General features: G+C 40.4%; 1 protein-coding gene across 2 annotated transcripts in view; it reads left to right on the top strand.

Annotated features, from left to right (window-relative positions):
* KSR2 (kinase suppressor of ras 2) overlaps positions 1-17,278 on the top strand; it is a 388,289-nt gene that overhangs the window by 283,123 nt on the left and 87,888 nt on the right. For both annotated transcript variants that reach the window (XM_075178524.1, XM_075178525.1), the window contains exons 10-14: positions 3,466-3,634; positions 6,708-6,794; positions 7,575-7,641; positions 12,401-12,449; positions 13,271-13,638. In XM_075178524.1, the coding sequence (XP_075034625.1) occupies positions 3,466-3,634; positions 6,708-6,794; positions 7,575-7,641; positions 12,401-12,449; positions 13,271-13,638 (740 nt within the window). The remainder of the gene's footprint in view (positions 1-3,465; positions 3,635-6,707; positions 6,795-7,574; positions 7,642-12,400; positions 12,450-13,270; positions 13,639-17,278) is intronic.

Genomic DNA, 17,278 nt, shown 5'->3' with positions numbered 1-17,278 from the left:
TTCTCATTTATAATGTAAGATCCAACTCATGGTTATTTCACAATCGGAAGCATTGAACTTTCCTCTGCCTTCAGAAAGTATTACCGGGTATTTGAGTGCGTTGTTTCTGCAGGCTACTGTTTCTTGTCTCCAATTCTTTTCTATTGTGTATGTCTGCCCAATAGACATGAGAGATGTTTGCAAATCTATTCTGTGATATATTCACCTTGCTTCACATTCGGCTGCAAAATTTTGCAAATTTTGCAGGTGAAATTTGGCCTCATATGTTTCCGGTCCTACCCCGGCCACACCGCACAGCAGGAAATAAAATGAATTTTGGCGTCACCCTAGCCCTATAGACTATAGTTTTGGTGAAATTGGAATCTATAAATACAGTGCCTGATTCCAAGTTGGACGAAGGTCTGTTAGCGTAACGTAAATTCCCAAAAAGTGAACTGTGCATGCCCACAAAGTGAGCACATGCAGAAGAGTGCAGGCAGAGCTACACGTACCTACACTTGTGCCTCTTTAAAACTGGAAAGACTGAACGGGGGAGGAAAGGGGAGATCTAACATAAATGCGGCTGAGGCAGACCAGCACAGAGACCTATATACACTTATTGCGCTGATGTCGATGGTCGCCAGCCCTAGCTAGTCGCTATTGCTTGGCTCATTGCAAATTCACCTCTAAAACTAGAGTAAAGGGATTTCTTTATTGATCGTGCATGTATTGTAGGATTTTGTCTGTGTATTTTAAAAATAATTTTTGCTATTTTCACATGTACGCGAGAAGAAATATTGTATCTGTTGTTTTAAATCAAACCTAATAGTGAATGTAGTTTTAGCTAACAAATGTTATCAAGCTTTTCATGTGCTTATAACTTAGTTGTGTATATACACATGGGAGTATATCTATGCCTGACATAAATCTGGCACATATACTATAGGTACAAAGCTAGATGCATCTTGCGATACATGTGACTCGGCATACAAACGTAAATGCTATATTTATGGACGTATTCTTTTAGCAGGAATTGCACCCAACATGCACCCAGCTCAGCATCGGGTCCACAGTGTGTAATGGTATTTTCTACTGCTCACTGAATCAAAGAATATAGTACAGTTAATTTTATCTAAAATGAATCTGCAGCTCCTAATATGATTCATATAATGTAGCAAATCAGATGGCAGGCAGTAAAGTTAGAAAACTACACAAGTAATGATATACGCTGACACTCGGATGGTAGGAGATAGTACTGGAGTTTTGTAGGATATACACACGTTTGTCTGGATTGATCACCAAATAAAGATGAAAGGAGTGTCTCATGCTCAGGTCAGGGTACTGGAGTGATCCATCCATACATGAAGATATTGAGATAAGTGAGATATTTTTGGACCATTACTCAAATTAGGAAGAAAATAGGAGCACAAGTGAGCCATGAACATATAATAGGTAATTATCTTTTTCCATTTTTTTTTTAAACACCAACATATTCTACAGCACTGTTACAATCAGAGACTCTGCTCAGTAAAGATTAGAAGTAAAAGAATATGTGGCAAATAAAACATTCTGTGATGTGACTGGCTATTTATATATCAATAGACATTTCTTGCAAGGACAGTGTATTAAAGAGCAGACTTTTGTGGGAAATGGAACAAGGGCAGGAGGTCTGTGGAGTGGGGTAGTACTTAGAGTATTTTGCTAGGTTCCTCTAAGGATGAATTGATTGGTAATAGAACGGTGTCAAAAAACACAATTTTTTTTTAACTCATCCATAGCGCACAACTGTACCAAAAGATTAGTGCATGAGTATTAGTAAAGTAGTACAAATTAATACAGTATTTATATTAATTACAGCAATGGCAGAATCACTGTTACTGGGGAAGCAGCAACAATGGGACCTGGAGGGGAGTGGGGCCCATAACTATCACAAATCTTACAATGGCAGCAGCAGCCTGCACACACAGACATGTCAGGGAAAGCATAGCACAGCCGAAACAGGGCTTCACTGCGGGTTCCCATTCATGCTCAGGTGACTGTAGCTCTGATCCCCATATCAATATTTGGAGGAAGGGGCAGGTGGTGCAGTCGCAGTGTTCCGTCCCAGACTTACAGTAACGATACTGAGATGTTTAGCACAGGGCTAAACTCTGAATAAATTGAAGTACTTGAAATAACTTTTGACATCTGAAGTGAAATGCAAATTAGGCATTTATATGCCTTTATTGCATATGTTCCTACTTAACTCCTATTTGCATCAACACTCAATGCTTTATGTGTGTAAAATAGAGGCAATGGCAGATACTTTCACAGCCATTATTCACTATTTATATTATATTCAAAATAAATGGCTTTATATAGAACTCAAGTCATGCATTTGCATTAGTAAAAAAGGAGCAACGCCTTGCTAGTAAAGACCCTCTTTTTTAGGCATTTTGAACTTAACATAGAAATGTCAATTCTCTTACCAGTTTTTAATTTGATAGATGTAGCACATGCATTAAATCATAACTCCTTATCCGTACTCTCTCGGTTTCAGCTGTTGATTCATGAACAGATACAAATTAGAAAAATATGTTGACACTTTGATTATAATGTTAATATCATGGATATTATGGAGGTACAAGAGCCTGTGCTTGACTCATGTAACTGGATTGTTCTTGAATATGAGCATGACAAGAGAAGTGTCTGCTTGCTTCGCTACGAGATCAGTGGGCCAGGGACAGAGGGGTTATGCTGAGGGCACAATGTTCAATTGTTACTTGGTAAAAACTGACTCTATGACTGTGGAGCCATCTGCTAACAGCCTCTTCCCAGATGGTATGTAGGGATTTTAGGCATTGTGTCTTTACATATACATAAAATAAAACAATATCAAAACAAACACTGGTGAGGGGGAGGACAATTATAACTGAGAAAATGTGTGGGAAAGAGACAAAGCGATGGAAATATAATTATGTTATATAATAATATTTATTCAGAAATTATTAAATTTTTACCTCCTAGACCAGGCTTAAAGTATATCCTTGGACTACATAGAGTGGGGTCTGAAGTGATATTCATGAGAATGCATCTTATTCCACTAAGTACCTCACTGACATCACTGGTTCCTACTGAATTGATAGGCTGTGTTCTCATAAATATTGATAAACAGCAAAAAATAGCAGCCCTCACTGTGTATTAGGAATGTGTTTGCTTTAACCAAATGTTGGTTAGTCAAGTGTGGTTGAACTGTATTCCCTGAATGACGCCCAAGCTTGCTGGGATTTATAGCACAACAATAACAGACCTACAGCCTGCTGTGTCCTAAAGCAATTTACAATGGCTATTCTGATGTGCATGTATTACAGTACAGTGATAATGACCACAATGCCATACTGATACATATCACCTCATGAAGGAGATAGAGCTAATGTCCAATGTGTCACAGTACGTCTGCTTTCCTCTCATCTGCTTCCCAATGTGTTATCTCTTTTGTTTTCCCAGGACCACATTCCAGTGCCCTACCAGCCAGATTCCAGCAGCAACCCCTCCTCTACGACATCCTCCACACCGTCCTCACCTGCTCCTCCGCTTCCCCCCAGTGCCACCCCACCCTCTCCTCTCCACCCATCCCCACAATGCACCCGCCAACAGAAGCCGTTCAACTTACCAGGTATCAAAACCCACCTGGAACAGACAAAGCTTCCTAACCTAATTCTGTGCTAAACGAACGGCACAGGAAAGGTTAACTATTGCAGTACTGCATGCATATGAATTATTAGAACCAATGTGGGTGGGAGGGGAGACATTTATGAAAACAACATATCAGAGTCTAACTATCTTTTTTTCTAGTGCAGCTATAAAAATGAAAGCAAACATTTGATTGGGTGGTATGGGCTACTGACATTTTTCCTGTGCTCCAGTTTTCATAAATGTTTCCACTGTGTTTTAGAATCTGTTGTGAAATGTTACAGAAGTTTCTAGAACTAACAAAATATCAACTGTTTTACTTCCAAACACATTGCCTATAATGCTGTGGCAAGTACGCTATAGCAAGAATGAATATGAAATTTTACTTTTTCTGTATAGTACTCATAATTCAACTATTTACATAAATGATTTTGAGTTCCAATTGAATGTGACCAAATGTTTGATTGTATAAAAAGGTGAAAAATCAAAATGAATTGCCGAGATTTTAAATGCGCAACTTTGCAATTTATCTATTCTTGTTACAGCTATCCCTGCTGTTTTATTGTAAAAACATCGGCTGCAAATGGTCATTCTGAGATATTCTGATCAACTGTTTCCCAAGAAGATTTCTTACCAAATGATCTCTAGGTGGCCATTCAATTAGATTCACAATCACTTAAAGAATAGTCAGTGGTACTCAGGATGTTCAACTTCGAATAATTATATCCACTGAGTTTTATAAATTAATAACCTAAGAAAGCACACACATTAGAGGGAATTCAATTGGCCGCCTTACTGTAAAAAGTAATGCGGCCTGCACACTATTACCGTTATTACAGTAATAGTGCGTTCAAATACCGTTATTACGGTAGTTTCAACTCCAGCTTTTTGTTCGCAGATCCCTCAGCTGCGAGCAGAGAGTCAGGTTAAATTTACCGTAATAACAGTAATAGGTTTAGCGCGGCGATACTCTGGGGGGATTGATTTCCCCCCTTTGTCATGTATTTGGCATTGATGACATCTCCACTGAATACAGCATAGAACACAGACTTAAGTCATGAAATAATTCATATGATGTGAGGAGCTTTCAATTTTTTTGTTTACCCCGAAAAATCTCAACATCATATTTTGGAGCTGTTAATGTATATCATTAAATAGTTTAGCGTTTAAGCTCTGTGAACTGCATTAACCTTGAATAATCTTTGATTGACTCACGTAGTGTCTATATCAATCAAACTTGTGCTGTGCTATCTTGTGCATTTACCTTTCTTGGAAAAAGCCATAAAAACCCTGTAATCTGTCATCAGACTCTATGGGTCACTTACCAACCCACAAATACATGAGATACAGAGTAAACAATATGTCTTCCTGCTTTGTGACATCTTGCACCTATTTTGCAGCATGTGTGCCTATTTGCATATATGGACATGTTGTTATAGACTGTGAAAGGGAGATATGTTTACTTCTTCTATTGGGCTACGCTGGGCAGATGAGAGAGTGCTATGCAGAGTATGGTATAACTGCACTAATGTCCTTTTGCCGGGCAAGATGCACGGGTGGAAAACCCTCAGCTACGACTTTTAGTAGGACACCGTTTGCCTCATCTATGCATATTTCATAGCAAAGCCTCAATAATATAAAAATGGAGCACAATTTTGGGGGGCAAATGACGTGCCACAGTGCTGGTCACGCTTAACCCTGCCACAATATAAGGATGCAGGGTGTGCTGCAGTGGTAGAACTACCATTGGTGCCTCAGGTGCAGTGCTTCGGGGCCCATGGATATTATGGGGCCCGCTACATGGCAGAGGCAGAGGGTCGGGGGCCCTGATTCCCTCCCCCCTGCACCGGGGCCCACAGCTCGCTAGTTCCGCTTGGAGCCATGTGGTGGAGTTATTATATATATATATATATATATATATATATATATATATATATTTATGCTGTCTTGTTCTGCTAATTTTTAACAGCCTAAGCATTATTTCATGATAGAGCAGATAATTCTCGTTCTAATTCCCTGTTAGAAACTGCAACAAACAAGAAAATGCAAATGATAAATCTTGGCAGACTAAATAACAGCATATAACTATCTATCAGCATATAACTATCAAACTGTGTACACACACATCCGTAGATTACTATTCTATGGAAACTAAACCTTAACCTCAGTCTCTTAGTTTATTCATACTAGAATGTAGTAAAACACACACAAGCTATCTAGGTCACCAGCTACAAAAGCTCTGAGGCTATATAGTTTCATATGTAACACTGTGCTTGGGTTAGATGTCAGCTTTATGTAAGGTGAAGATGATAATATGCACAATTATCAACATGTTACAGAACTGTTTTTTATATAGTTCAATTTCTAAGGTGATACTTCCTAAAGATGCACAAGGGCATGATGGGTAGCCCAAATTGATGACCTCAAGGAGCAGGAGTACCATAGAGTACTAGGTTGGGTATTGTGTGGTAGCTTACAGACTGGGACCCTGATGTAGAGAGCAGGACATAGACCCCTCTCACTTGTTAGGTTCCCAGACAATTTTTTAATTCCTTCATAGGACAGATTAAAGATGTATAAGATGTATCCTTCATGTTTTCAGGAGGCGCAACCCCCTCTTGTGAACATTTTCCTTTTCACTCTGCCTTGCTAGTGGTGGATATGAGCAGCAGTCTCTATGTTATGGAAACAGTAACCCACTGTGGTTTGCAAGTGGGAGGATGAAGTATACACCACTCACTTAACAAGGCATAACTATGTCTGACTAATAAAGCCATTCCTTAGATCTATATCCTGAAATTATATACAAAATTACATTCTTCCTTTCCAGATCTATGTGATTATGAGCTTCACTTTTCTGAAATCTGAATGTTGATTTACAAATGGTAGGAAAATGTTTCACATTGTTTAGCTTATTCATGTTGTCTGCCCTATCTCACAATACAATCTCATGTATAGAAGATCTGGAAATGACTTTAGCATTGTGTGTGACTGCTGATTATAAACATCTGCACAGTATAGATTAATGCTGGTTTAATGTGTATCTTTTCTCCTAGGGTCCAACAGCTCTTCTCATCCATGTACCTCATCTTTGCTGCAAGGTTCTCATTACTACAAGTACAAACAGCAGTTCATATTTCCAGGTAATAGCATTATTCACAAAACCTTGCGTGGTCATCATTAAAACATAGAAATTAGCATTATGGGGACATTGTTGGAATAGGTGATATTGCTAACTCAGTGGGTCCTGGTGAGCTGAGCTGTCAGGTTATATATCATATTTTATTCTTTGATCCCAGTGTTGCTTTTGATAAATATTGAATGTCATGCCATGGATGTCTGATATAAAGTCAGATCCCATGCTCCAGAGCCCCTGCACTCTGACCAGTTTTGATGTGTTCCCAGTGTCTTATTTTACCAGGAAATAGCTATAGATATATGTTTGGTTATACATTTCTCTCCCTAACTTCTGACACCCTCATTCTCAGCTGGGTCAAGGAAGACTGGCCAACAAAATCTATAATAAAGACTTTAGAATAACCATCCATTCTAACAACTCATCTAGCTCTTGCTATTGAGTAACAAGTTAAAACTGGCATGGTAATACTTATGTATGACTGTATCAGTTATAAAAATTGGAAAGTGCATAACAAACTATAGGTCATTAAAACTATTCTATAAATATTAAGCCTGCTTCTATGCTTTTGACATCTATAAAAGCCAATGTATTATTTCTGTAGTTATTTACTGCATATATTATTTATCTATATAGATTTTATCCTGATCCTGCTATATTGGACTAAAATATATAAACCTAGGTCCACACATATAATACAATTAAAGTAGAATGTTGTTGGTATACGGTCAGAGTGTTTGCCTTTGTTGTATACATTGATGTTTTTTCTTAACCTTGTTACTTGTAGATGTTGTGCCTGAAGTCCCTCCCCGAGCACCCCAAGTAATCCTTCATCCGGTAAACTCTAATCCAGTGTAAGTACTCAGTCTGCCTCCTCTTTGCTATGCTCACTGTGTTGATGTAGAGCTTGTTATGCATTCCAGTCCATGACTCTAAACCATGTACAATATAGTAATGTAAGTATATACTACATCACAAAACCCTCCACTCTGTTCTGTAAATAAAAGTTGTGTAGTGTTTTATTTTGACATGTCCCTGTGTTTACTATACTGTAATCTTTAGAGTTTTCAGGAATCTCACATGTTTTTATTGGTGTGTCACGACAAGATCCAGAATTAACAGGCTATGTGGGGTAAATGTACTTTTGAATATGTAGAAAATGTAATTTTATTAAAGCCCACTGCATTGAATGTGCACAAGATTTTAATTCTGCTTTGCTTTAAGGACATAGTGTAAGATTCCCAAACATTGATTTAAATAGAGTTAAATATTGAAATGTTTTTCATTTGCATTTAAAGTACGTCCTAGCTCTAAATGGACTATGATCAACATTACAGACTAGTGACAAACAGGATTATTCGTCTTATTATTATCCTTTTAAATATACCACCAACATTTTCTGCAACACTGTATAATAAGGGAATATTACACAAGCCTCTATCCAGTGGAGCTAACAATTTAATTTTTCTACTTCAGACACACAACACTAATAACTGGGACAATTTTGACTACAAGCCAACTAATCTATCAATACGTATTTATATTGTGGGAGGAACCTGGAGCACCTGGAGGAAACCCATGTGAACATAGGGAAACAAAAAAGCAGATAACACCCTGGGCAAGGTGCCCAGGGCACCACCTGCTGTGAAGCAGCAGTGCTAGCCACTGTGCCATAAAATGTAGTTTGATAAGTTTAGTTGCATTAAGTTGTAGTTATCCTGTTTTACCCCTGATTGATGTTGGTTACACATGATTTTTTGTGAAGTGTCAATTAGAAGACCAGCCAAGAATAGTTTTATTCATCCACCCTGCCCCTCCACCCATTGTGCAGGGCTTCATTGAGAAGCCCTGCTGAAGTAACTTTGCTACCCTGCAGCTACAGTGGGCCCATCTTCGGTGGGAGAAGTGTGTGGATGCTAGGCTACTCTAATGATCGCCAACAGGGGGCAGCCAGGATGGTGACTACTACTCTGCCGGAATCCATTTGCAGGTGACCATAAGAGGGGAGGGCTTTCCTACTGCTCAGCTGATTGTGCACTGACACGCTCAGATATCCAGCCAAAGATCGGTCCCTGTTGCAGTGGGCTGTCAATTTTATCCTAGGGAAGTGTCCACAATGCTGAGGGGATCTCTCATTGCTTCTCACTTCTTATTTTATTCTGCATTCAGGCATTTTGGTCAGTATAAAAAGTGGAGCTTCAATGCAGACTTTTAGGATCCAATATGTGTTCCCTAATAATAATCTTATCTTAATTTCCTAGAGACCCACATTTACTGCATTGTTTTATGACTCATTTGTCATCTATATGTAGTGCATTGCTGCTAACAGTGTTCACTGGACCTAAAAAACCCAGCTATTGATCTCTGTGAGGAATACATTGTCTGTATTCACTGCACCTTATCTAAGCACAAGATATATATCAAGCCGCATACAGGGTCTGTTTGGTGTATGGATAAAGTACCATGGATACAGACAACACATTTCTCATAATGTTCAATAGATCATCATTTTGAGGTCAGCTTAAGGAGAGATCACCATTCACTGAGCATAGGGCAAATGTTAAGCTGTCTGCGAGCAAATACATTGTATAGGTCTAACATACACTTACAGCTTAGTGCCCGATGGAGTCTGAATAGGTTCCTCAATGCTGTTTATGTGACATTAATATTTGGAATTTCTTTGTGTGGTATCTAATCGCAAGTATATCTGGATCATCTGCTAAACCCTAAAACCTTGCAACATTGTTCAAAGTTACATAATGTTCCTAAATACAACAGTTTTTGTTTTATACTGTATGAGGTTCTGAAATGATCAAATGACAACCGGTGCTGCCTGAGGGTTTGGCTCAGTGATGTCAGACATCGGTTGAGATATTTTCATATCTTGAGCTGGGTTTGTGATTAGGACTTACGTCAATGTTAGATATGAGGTTGATATTTGGGGCAGGTTCGGTTTTAGGATTTTGGTTAATGTTAGGGCTACATAACAGTAATGTTCAGTTTCAGCATAATATATGTTTACAATTTTTAATTTCGACCCAGGAGATCTTAGGATTACTTTGGAAAAACAGCCTTAATGGTGAAACACTCCTCTTTAAACCAAGGGTGTCTTCCTAGGACACAAGGGAGCTGATATTGAACCTATATTAGGGCTTTCCCTATCTAGACTAGGAAGCGTAATGGTGGGCTCTAGGCAGATAATTATTTTCCAATTTATTAAAGCAGCCCTACTAGATGTACATAATCACCAATATAGCTATAAGGGAACCAGTGTTGTTGCCACGGAGGGTGTGGAAACATGCGTGCCATACATGTCTATTGATCATTAATGTATGACTTTTATTTTAAAACTTGGTGAAAGACAGTTATTTAACCAAGTGCATGATGATTGGTGAGACTGTAAGTACAGGAAAACATGACAGCAATATTGGGATATCAGCATTGTGAATACACTGTAGAGACATTGTGATTTCTTCTGGGGTCATGCTGGATGGTATTCCTCATAGTATCAAGATGCTTTGATATCCTGTATATAGATAGACTCCGCTTGTTTCAGTCCTCTCTAGATACATTTCTTACAAACCTGTACTGCATCACTAGTGTGTCTTGCCACCGTTACCACCAAGATTAGGTTTGGAGTTTCACAGAAAAGATAACTTTTTAGTTTGAAGAACAGCACCTGAAAAGAATGAGTACGTCTTACTCAAATGTTTAGCGATGGAAGAAATGCAATAATGGAGAAAATAAATTATTTCCATAGATTGAGAGATCATGATAAATTATCATTATATGAGCTGGTGAGCTCCACTACTGAGAGCTAACATTTAACTATATCTCTCTGAAATTAGTTCATTATGTACATGTCCTACATCAGGCAAAGCTCTATTTTCACAAGGCAGGTTGGTGTCATGATGAAGGAGCATGTAACTTCAATTACAATATAAATATGTTTTATCCACATTTGGAAATGCCATTTATATGGAGCCAGTCTTAGCTCAGCAGACTACACACAGGGTCCTCATGAGAGTATAAAGATACTGTCAGAGTTATATATCTAGGCTAGGCTCCATTTCTGTTGAATTGACTTTCCATGGGGCAGTTATATTTAGAGCTTAAGCATCTCTTCAATTGTGTTAGATCCTGTTGGGTCAGTCACAAATGAGGCTGGGCTCCTCTTCCATGGTGTGTGGGTTACTACATGTGGGGGCTAGTGTCCTCCTCACACGTATCATATGTTGTGGGGTCAGTTACATGTGTGGGCTTGGTTCCTCCTCTATTGTGTTATTGTATCACAGTTACATGCACAGTTTAGGCTTCTCCCTTATTGTGCTAGATCATGTTTCGGCAGATTCTTATGAAGCAGCATAGGCGCTATTGTGTTAGTTGGCTGTGAGGCACTTACTTGTGGAAGCTAGGCATTAGCAGACTGAGGTCATCTTGGGCCATGAATGTTATTTTGATTTTGGGCCACCCTCAACTTCTACACATGTGTTTTAATGTGCTCTGTTTTTTGTCACCCACAAATATCACTCATTTTTTATTTTGTTGGAACAATCTGGGGGTGAAGTGTCTCAGATGAGGAAATCAGTAACAATAACTTTCACCCGACCCGCTGTCCCAGTGGGGTACTGACTCCCTACAGCCTGGCCATTTTGACTTCAAATCCCACAGGGAATGTGATAGTGGATGGGCATGCATGCTAGAACATGTGTTTGCAATCAGGAGGAAATGTAAAAATTAATTTTATGTACAATAGATATTAATAGCATAATACATGTATTTAATGGGGGGAAATGAAAAGAAACATACTTTATTTTCAATGTTTTATCATTAATGACGATTCTATTAACAGGTGACATTAATTGAATACTTTTTTTCTGTGCATTCTTTTGGACCTTTATGTTCCACATATGTATTGGATGTACTGTATATTGCAGTGCATTGTGTCTGTCAAAGCAGAGCCCAGCTAGACCATTATTCAACAAGAGATGTTTCTTCAGATCTGCTCCTAGTTGAATATAGACATACGTTCGTTTTGTGTTTCTTAATGAAACAGGTCCCAAGTGAACAGTTCATGTATGATACACTGAGGGGGGGTGTTGTAGGACATTCCCTGTACCCCCTGTAACTTTGTAATAAAAGTTGCAGAGAAACAACAGAAAGGGATAGAGGTCATTAGTGGGACCAGTGACTGACATCTACAAGTAAATAGTGGCTCTGTCTAAGAAATTTCAGATACTAAAGCAGTAGTTCTACAAAAAATAAAGCGGGCGGCTCCTGGCCATTAAATGGTGTTGAGGACATAAAAGGTCCTTGAAAAAGCAATTTTGAAAGTCCAAGGCAAGGTAAGAAATAAAATCAGCACACTATTTCATAGTAGATAAAGTATTTTTTTAACAAAGATAACTTGACTAGAGTACTCCTTTGATTGTACATCAATGTTTTCAGCATGAAACCTACATATTCAGATTTACAGATATCAACCTGTTAATGTTTTTCTGTTTAGTATATTCATTTAGACAATCCCACTTTATGGTATTTGAATTTCCCTGTTCCCAGGAAATCGGACAGATATAAATATTTATAACTGGTTTTTTTTATTATTTCTTCCAGTAATGAAGGAAATCCATTACTTCAAATTGAAGTGGAACCAACATCTGAGGTAAAATAGTCAAGCTACTTAATTTATTGAATGACAACATGTGTTACATGAAAAAACAGTCAGTATTTAACTTATGTGCAAAACAGAAAACTAGTTTGCACCCCCCTTGTATTGCAACATGGTTTTGTCCAGGAGACTGAAATAAGAAACTTCTTAATTTAAGTTCCTTAATGAATCAGGCCCCTAGTTTTTAAATATAATTATAATACCTATTACTTTTTTTATTTTTTATTTGTTATTGCAAAAAAACAGTATGTATGAATGGAAAACCATTGTGTGCAGATTCTTTCAGTAGAGTTTTTGACATCACTAATGGTCAGTTACGATCTGCAAAATTTGGGGACCCACAATGATTTTTCTAACCCCAAAATGTACATTTTCATATGTGAAGTATTGTTCTAGGTTAACCAGAAATTTTACTGCAATGCTTAAAAAAAAGAATCTGACATCCATATTCCATCAAAAACAGCTGAAACCTCTTCCACATCTAAAAGACAGTGTGCTAATAATCGCTGATTCAGATAAAAAAAAAAAGCTGAGACTGCAATAATTTCAGTTACTGTGACATGACTTCTCTGCTTCTGTATCCGAATCGTTAAATTCACACGTTGCATTTCTGCAGAGCAAGTCTACAAACCCTTTCAACCTGTTAGACATCCTCTGCCTGTTCAACTATAGAGCACTCCCACAATGCTGAAAGCTTGGTTCACTTACTTAATGTTACATTTAAAGTGTTAGTTCCTGTCATTTAATAGCAATACAGTCACTGATTACAAACTCTAATTTATACATTAAATTTTTTTCCCCATGTATGATCTCAGAATGAAGAAAGCAATGAGAAAGCAGAGGAGTCTGAGGACGACTTTGAGGAGATGAACCACTTGCTGCTGTCAGCCAGAAACTTCCCCCGCAAAGCCAGTCAAACCAGCATATTCTTGCAAGAATGGGACATTCCATTTGAGCAGCTGGAAATCGGGGAGATGATTGGCAAAGGACGCTTTGGTTTAGTGTACCATGGGAGATGGCATGGAGAAGTGGCCATTAGGCTAATTGACATTGAGCGGGATAATGAGGACCAATTAAAAGCATTTAAGCGGGAGGTGATGGCTTACCGACAGACGCGACATGAGAATGTGGTACTCTTCATGGGAGCCTGCATGAGCCCTCCACACCTAGCAATTATCACCAGGTAATATGGATTTCTTGTCATTTGCATATTTATAACAATTGCATTGTTAAAAGTGATCTAAATCCGAATGGGTATACATCAAAATCCTTGTTTATTTCCCATGGTGGCAGTTGTATTAAAATGATATAACATGTCCTAACACAATTCACCAGCTATCTCAAAGCAGCTAATTACACCATACTTGGCTAGCCAAGTATGTGTAATCTCACCAGTGATGTGTACAATTTGCCCAATATTACTGGTCCCAATATATGACCGATAATAACACAACCAAAATCTTACAGATCATTATTGGATTTGTTGGAAAATGATTTTGGAAGATGACTGCTGGGGCTCTGGGTATGCTGTCACCTTGCAAACACACTAAAAGTCCCCAGTGTACACTGGAAGCGATCTGGCTGCTGTACCCAAGAGTCAAACAAAAGGCTGTCATCCATCCATCCATCATTTAAAATGGCAAACGCAATAAACACTGGAAGAGTATGCATGTGTAATATATGTCATCAGTTATGTAATAAATTTATAGAACTGAAGGTTCGGCCTTCACCTTTAGCAGCCCTATATTTCCCATAGAGCTCTATATGCTTACGGGTACTCAGTTGCCCTCAGGTCTAATGGCAATAGTATAGGTTTATATTTATAAACTGGTGAATGCAAAAGATATACTGAAGATTAATATCCTGAGTTAACACCGAGCGACAACCAGATGACAAATAGTAACTCAGAACAAAAGGCAAAATAGTCAGGTACAGTACAAAATAGTAGCATACAGCGAACAGAGATTGTGGTCAGGGCAGGTGCCAGATGAGAATAATAAATGAACAGGCTAAGGTCAGTGCAGGCAGCAGACAAGAATGGCCAATAAAAACAGAGCACAGTGCCTAAGTAAGCTTATGCTATAGCAAACAATGAGAGTGTGCTTCTGACAACTTTAGAAAGCCACCTGGAATAAATCCTAAGTCAATAAGCCCAGCCCCCACAATGCTGAACAGGGCTTCCAAGAGGAATTTCTGGCTCCGGTACAGCAACCACATGGGGCCCCTTACATGGCCCCAGAAAGGGGCACCCATTCATGGCTCCTTCCATAACAAAACCAGGAACTCTGTAAATGCCCCCCCCTCTACGTCCATGGTGCTAAATAGTAATGCTAAGCTCTTGAGTGTCAGGGAAGTTAAGTGATGTTAAGGCAACCAGTGTAAACAGGCTGAGATTTATTGGAATTCCTCCATCTGCCACTGTTTCTATCCAACCTCTGTTCATAATCCTGTCAGTATGTTAGATACACTTGCATAACAATTTATCTCTTAAAGTAAAGTAAGTAGTTAGGTCTTTCAGTTTTTCATTGAGGAAAGATCGATTGTTCTAAAAAACGTGGAGTTAGCCTTTAAATACATATTTAAAATGTTCTTTCAATCAATACTAATAAACGTATTATCAAACTATTTACACCAGGTGACCCACACACTATCATTATTGGTTCTGCTTATGTTACCATCTTTATGTCATTTTATACTATTGAAGTATATGTATTTATATTTATATATGCATGCCTTCCATGCCCTAATTGGTTATTGTCCTCCATCTTGCTATTGTCTCCCTGCTTATTCTTACCTATTATCCACTGTCCTTACTATCTTACTGTTCTGCTATCATTCTTACCTGTCTTCATTGTCCTTATTATCTCACTGTACTGTTGTTCCATGCCCTCCACGCCCTAATTCGTTATTATCTTCCACCTTTTCATTGTCTTCCTGCCTTTATTCTTACCTGTTTTTCACTGTCCCCACTATCTCACTGTTCTGTTACTCTCTCTCCCTACTATGCCTCCCCGCTCTCACTCCATACCCATACTCTCCCCCCGCCCTACCTCTCCCGTTCCTCCCCGCCCTCCCCCGCGCGCTGCTCATCTTGCTAACCTCATCCCCATTTCCCCCCTCTCCTCTCCCCCTTTCTTCTGTGCCCTCTGGAATGCCAGATCCGTCCGCAACAAGCTGACTGCTATCCACGACCTCTTTCTATCCAACTCCTTTAACCTTCTTGCCGTTACTGAAACCTGGCTCTCCGATTCTGATACTACTTCCCCCGCTGCCCTCTCCTATGGTGGCCTCTCCTTCACCCACTCCGCCAGGCCTGGTGCCCGCCCTGGCGGTGGAGTTGGCCTCCTCCTCTCCTCAACCTGTACTTTTCGTGTCATTCCCCCTGAACCCTCCCTCTCCTTCTCCTCTTTTGAAGCTCACTCCATCCGCCTCTTCTACCCCATCCATCTCCGCGTCACTGTCATCTACCGCCCCCCTGGCCCCACCTCCCTCTTCCCTGACAACTTTGCTAGCTGGCTTCCTCACTACCTCTCCTCCGATCTCCCCTCGATCATTCTCGGTGACTTTAATATCCCCATTGACAACCCCACCTACCCTGCTTCCAGCAAACTGCTCACCCTCTTTTCCTCCCTTGGTCTCACCCAATGGACCTCCTCCTCTACCCACTGCCTAGGTCACTCCCTTGATCTTGTCTTCTCCTACCTATGTAATCTCTCCGACTTCTCCATCTCTCCCTTTCCTCTATCCGACCACCATCTTCTCTCCTTCTCTCTCTCCTCTTCTCCTGCTCCCTTCCCCCTGCCCAAACCTACTCTGTCCATACGCAACCTCGATGCTCTTGACCCTGCCTCTCTGTCCTCCTCTCTCGATACCCTCCTTTCTCCCCTTTCCTCCCAGGCCTGCCCCAACCAGGCGGTCTCCCTCTACAATCACACCCTCACCTCTGCTCTGGACGCGGTCGCCCCTGCCCACTCCGACCACCTCCGCTGCTCCAAACCCCAACCCTGGCACTCCAAATTTACCCGCTTCCTCCAAAAATGCTCCCGTTCCGCCGTACGTCACTGGAGAAAATCCCGCTCCCTGGCTGACTTCCTCCACTTTAAATTCATCCTTTCATCCTACAGCTCTGCCCTCTCACTCGCTAAACAATCTTTCTTTAAATCCCTCATCTCTTCCCAGTCCTCTAACCCCCGCCGCCTCTTTGCCACCTTCAGCACTCTCTTGGCCCCCTCCCCTCCCCCCACCCCCTCCTCCCTGACTGCCTCTGATTTCGCCTCCTTCTTCTCCTCTAAAATCGAGGCCATCCGACTTGAAATCTCCTCCTCCACTCTCTCTTCCACCCCTCCCACTCTTCTGTCCTCCCCCCCCAACCACCTTCCCCTCCACTCCTTCTGTCCCACCACCGGCGAGGAAGTCCACTCTCTCATTTTTTCCTCCCCCCCCCACTACCTGCCCCCTGGATCCCATCCCCTCCCACCTTCTTCGCTCCCTTTCCCCCACCACCTGCTCCCACCTCGCTCACCTCTTTAATCTCTCCCTCTCCACTGGCATCTTCCCCTCCTCCTTCAAACATGCTCTTGTATCCCCATTCTTAAGAAACCTAATCTCGACCCCACTTCTCTCTCGAACTATCGCCCCATATCTCTTCTCCCTTTTGCCTCCAAAATTCTCGAGAGGCTCGTCTGCAGCCGTCTCACCTCCTACCTTTCTGAATACTCCCTCCTTGATCCTCTCCAGTCTGGTTTCCGCCCCCTCCACTCCACTGAAACTGCCCTGGCTAAAGTCACCAATGACCTCCTCTCTGCAAAAGCCAGGGGCCACTT

Source organism: Mixophyes fleayi, chromosome 1 (genome assembly GCF_038048845.1).
Source record: "Mixophyes fleayi isolate aMixFle1 chromosome 1, aMixFle1.hap1, whole genome shotgun sequence".
In the NCBI taxonomy this organism is placed as follows: Eukaryota; Metazoa; Chordata; class Amphibia; order Anura; family Limnodynastidae; genus Mixophyes; species Mixophyes fleayi.
This window is presented reverse-complemented; position numbering and strand designations above follow the sequence as displayed.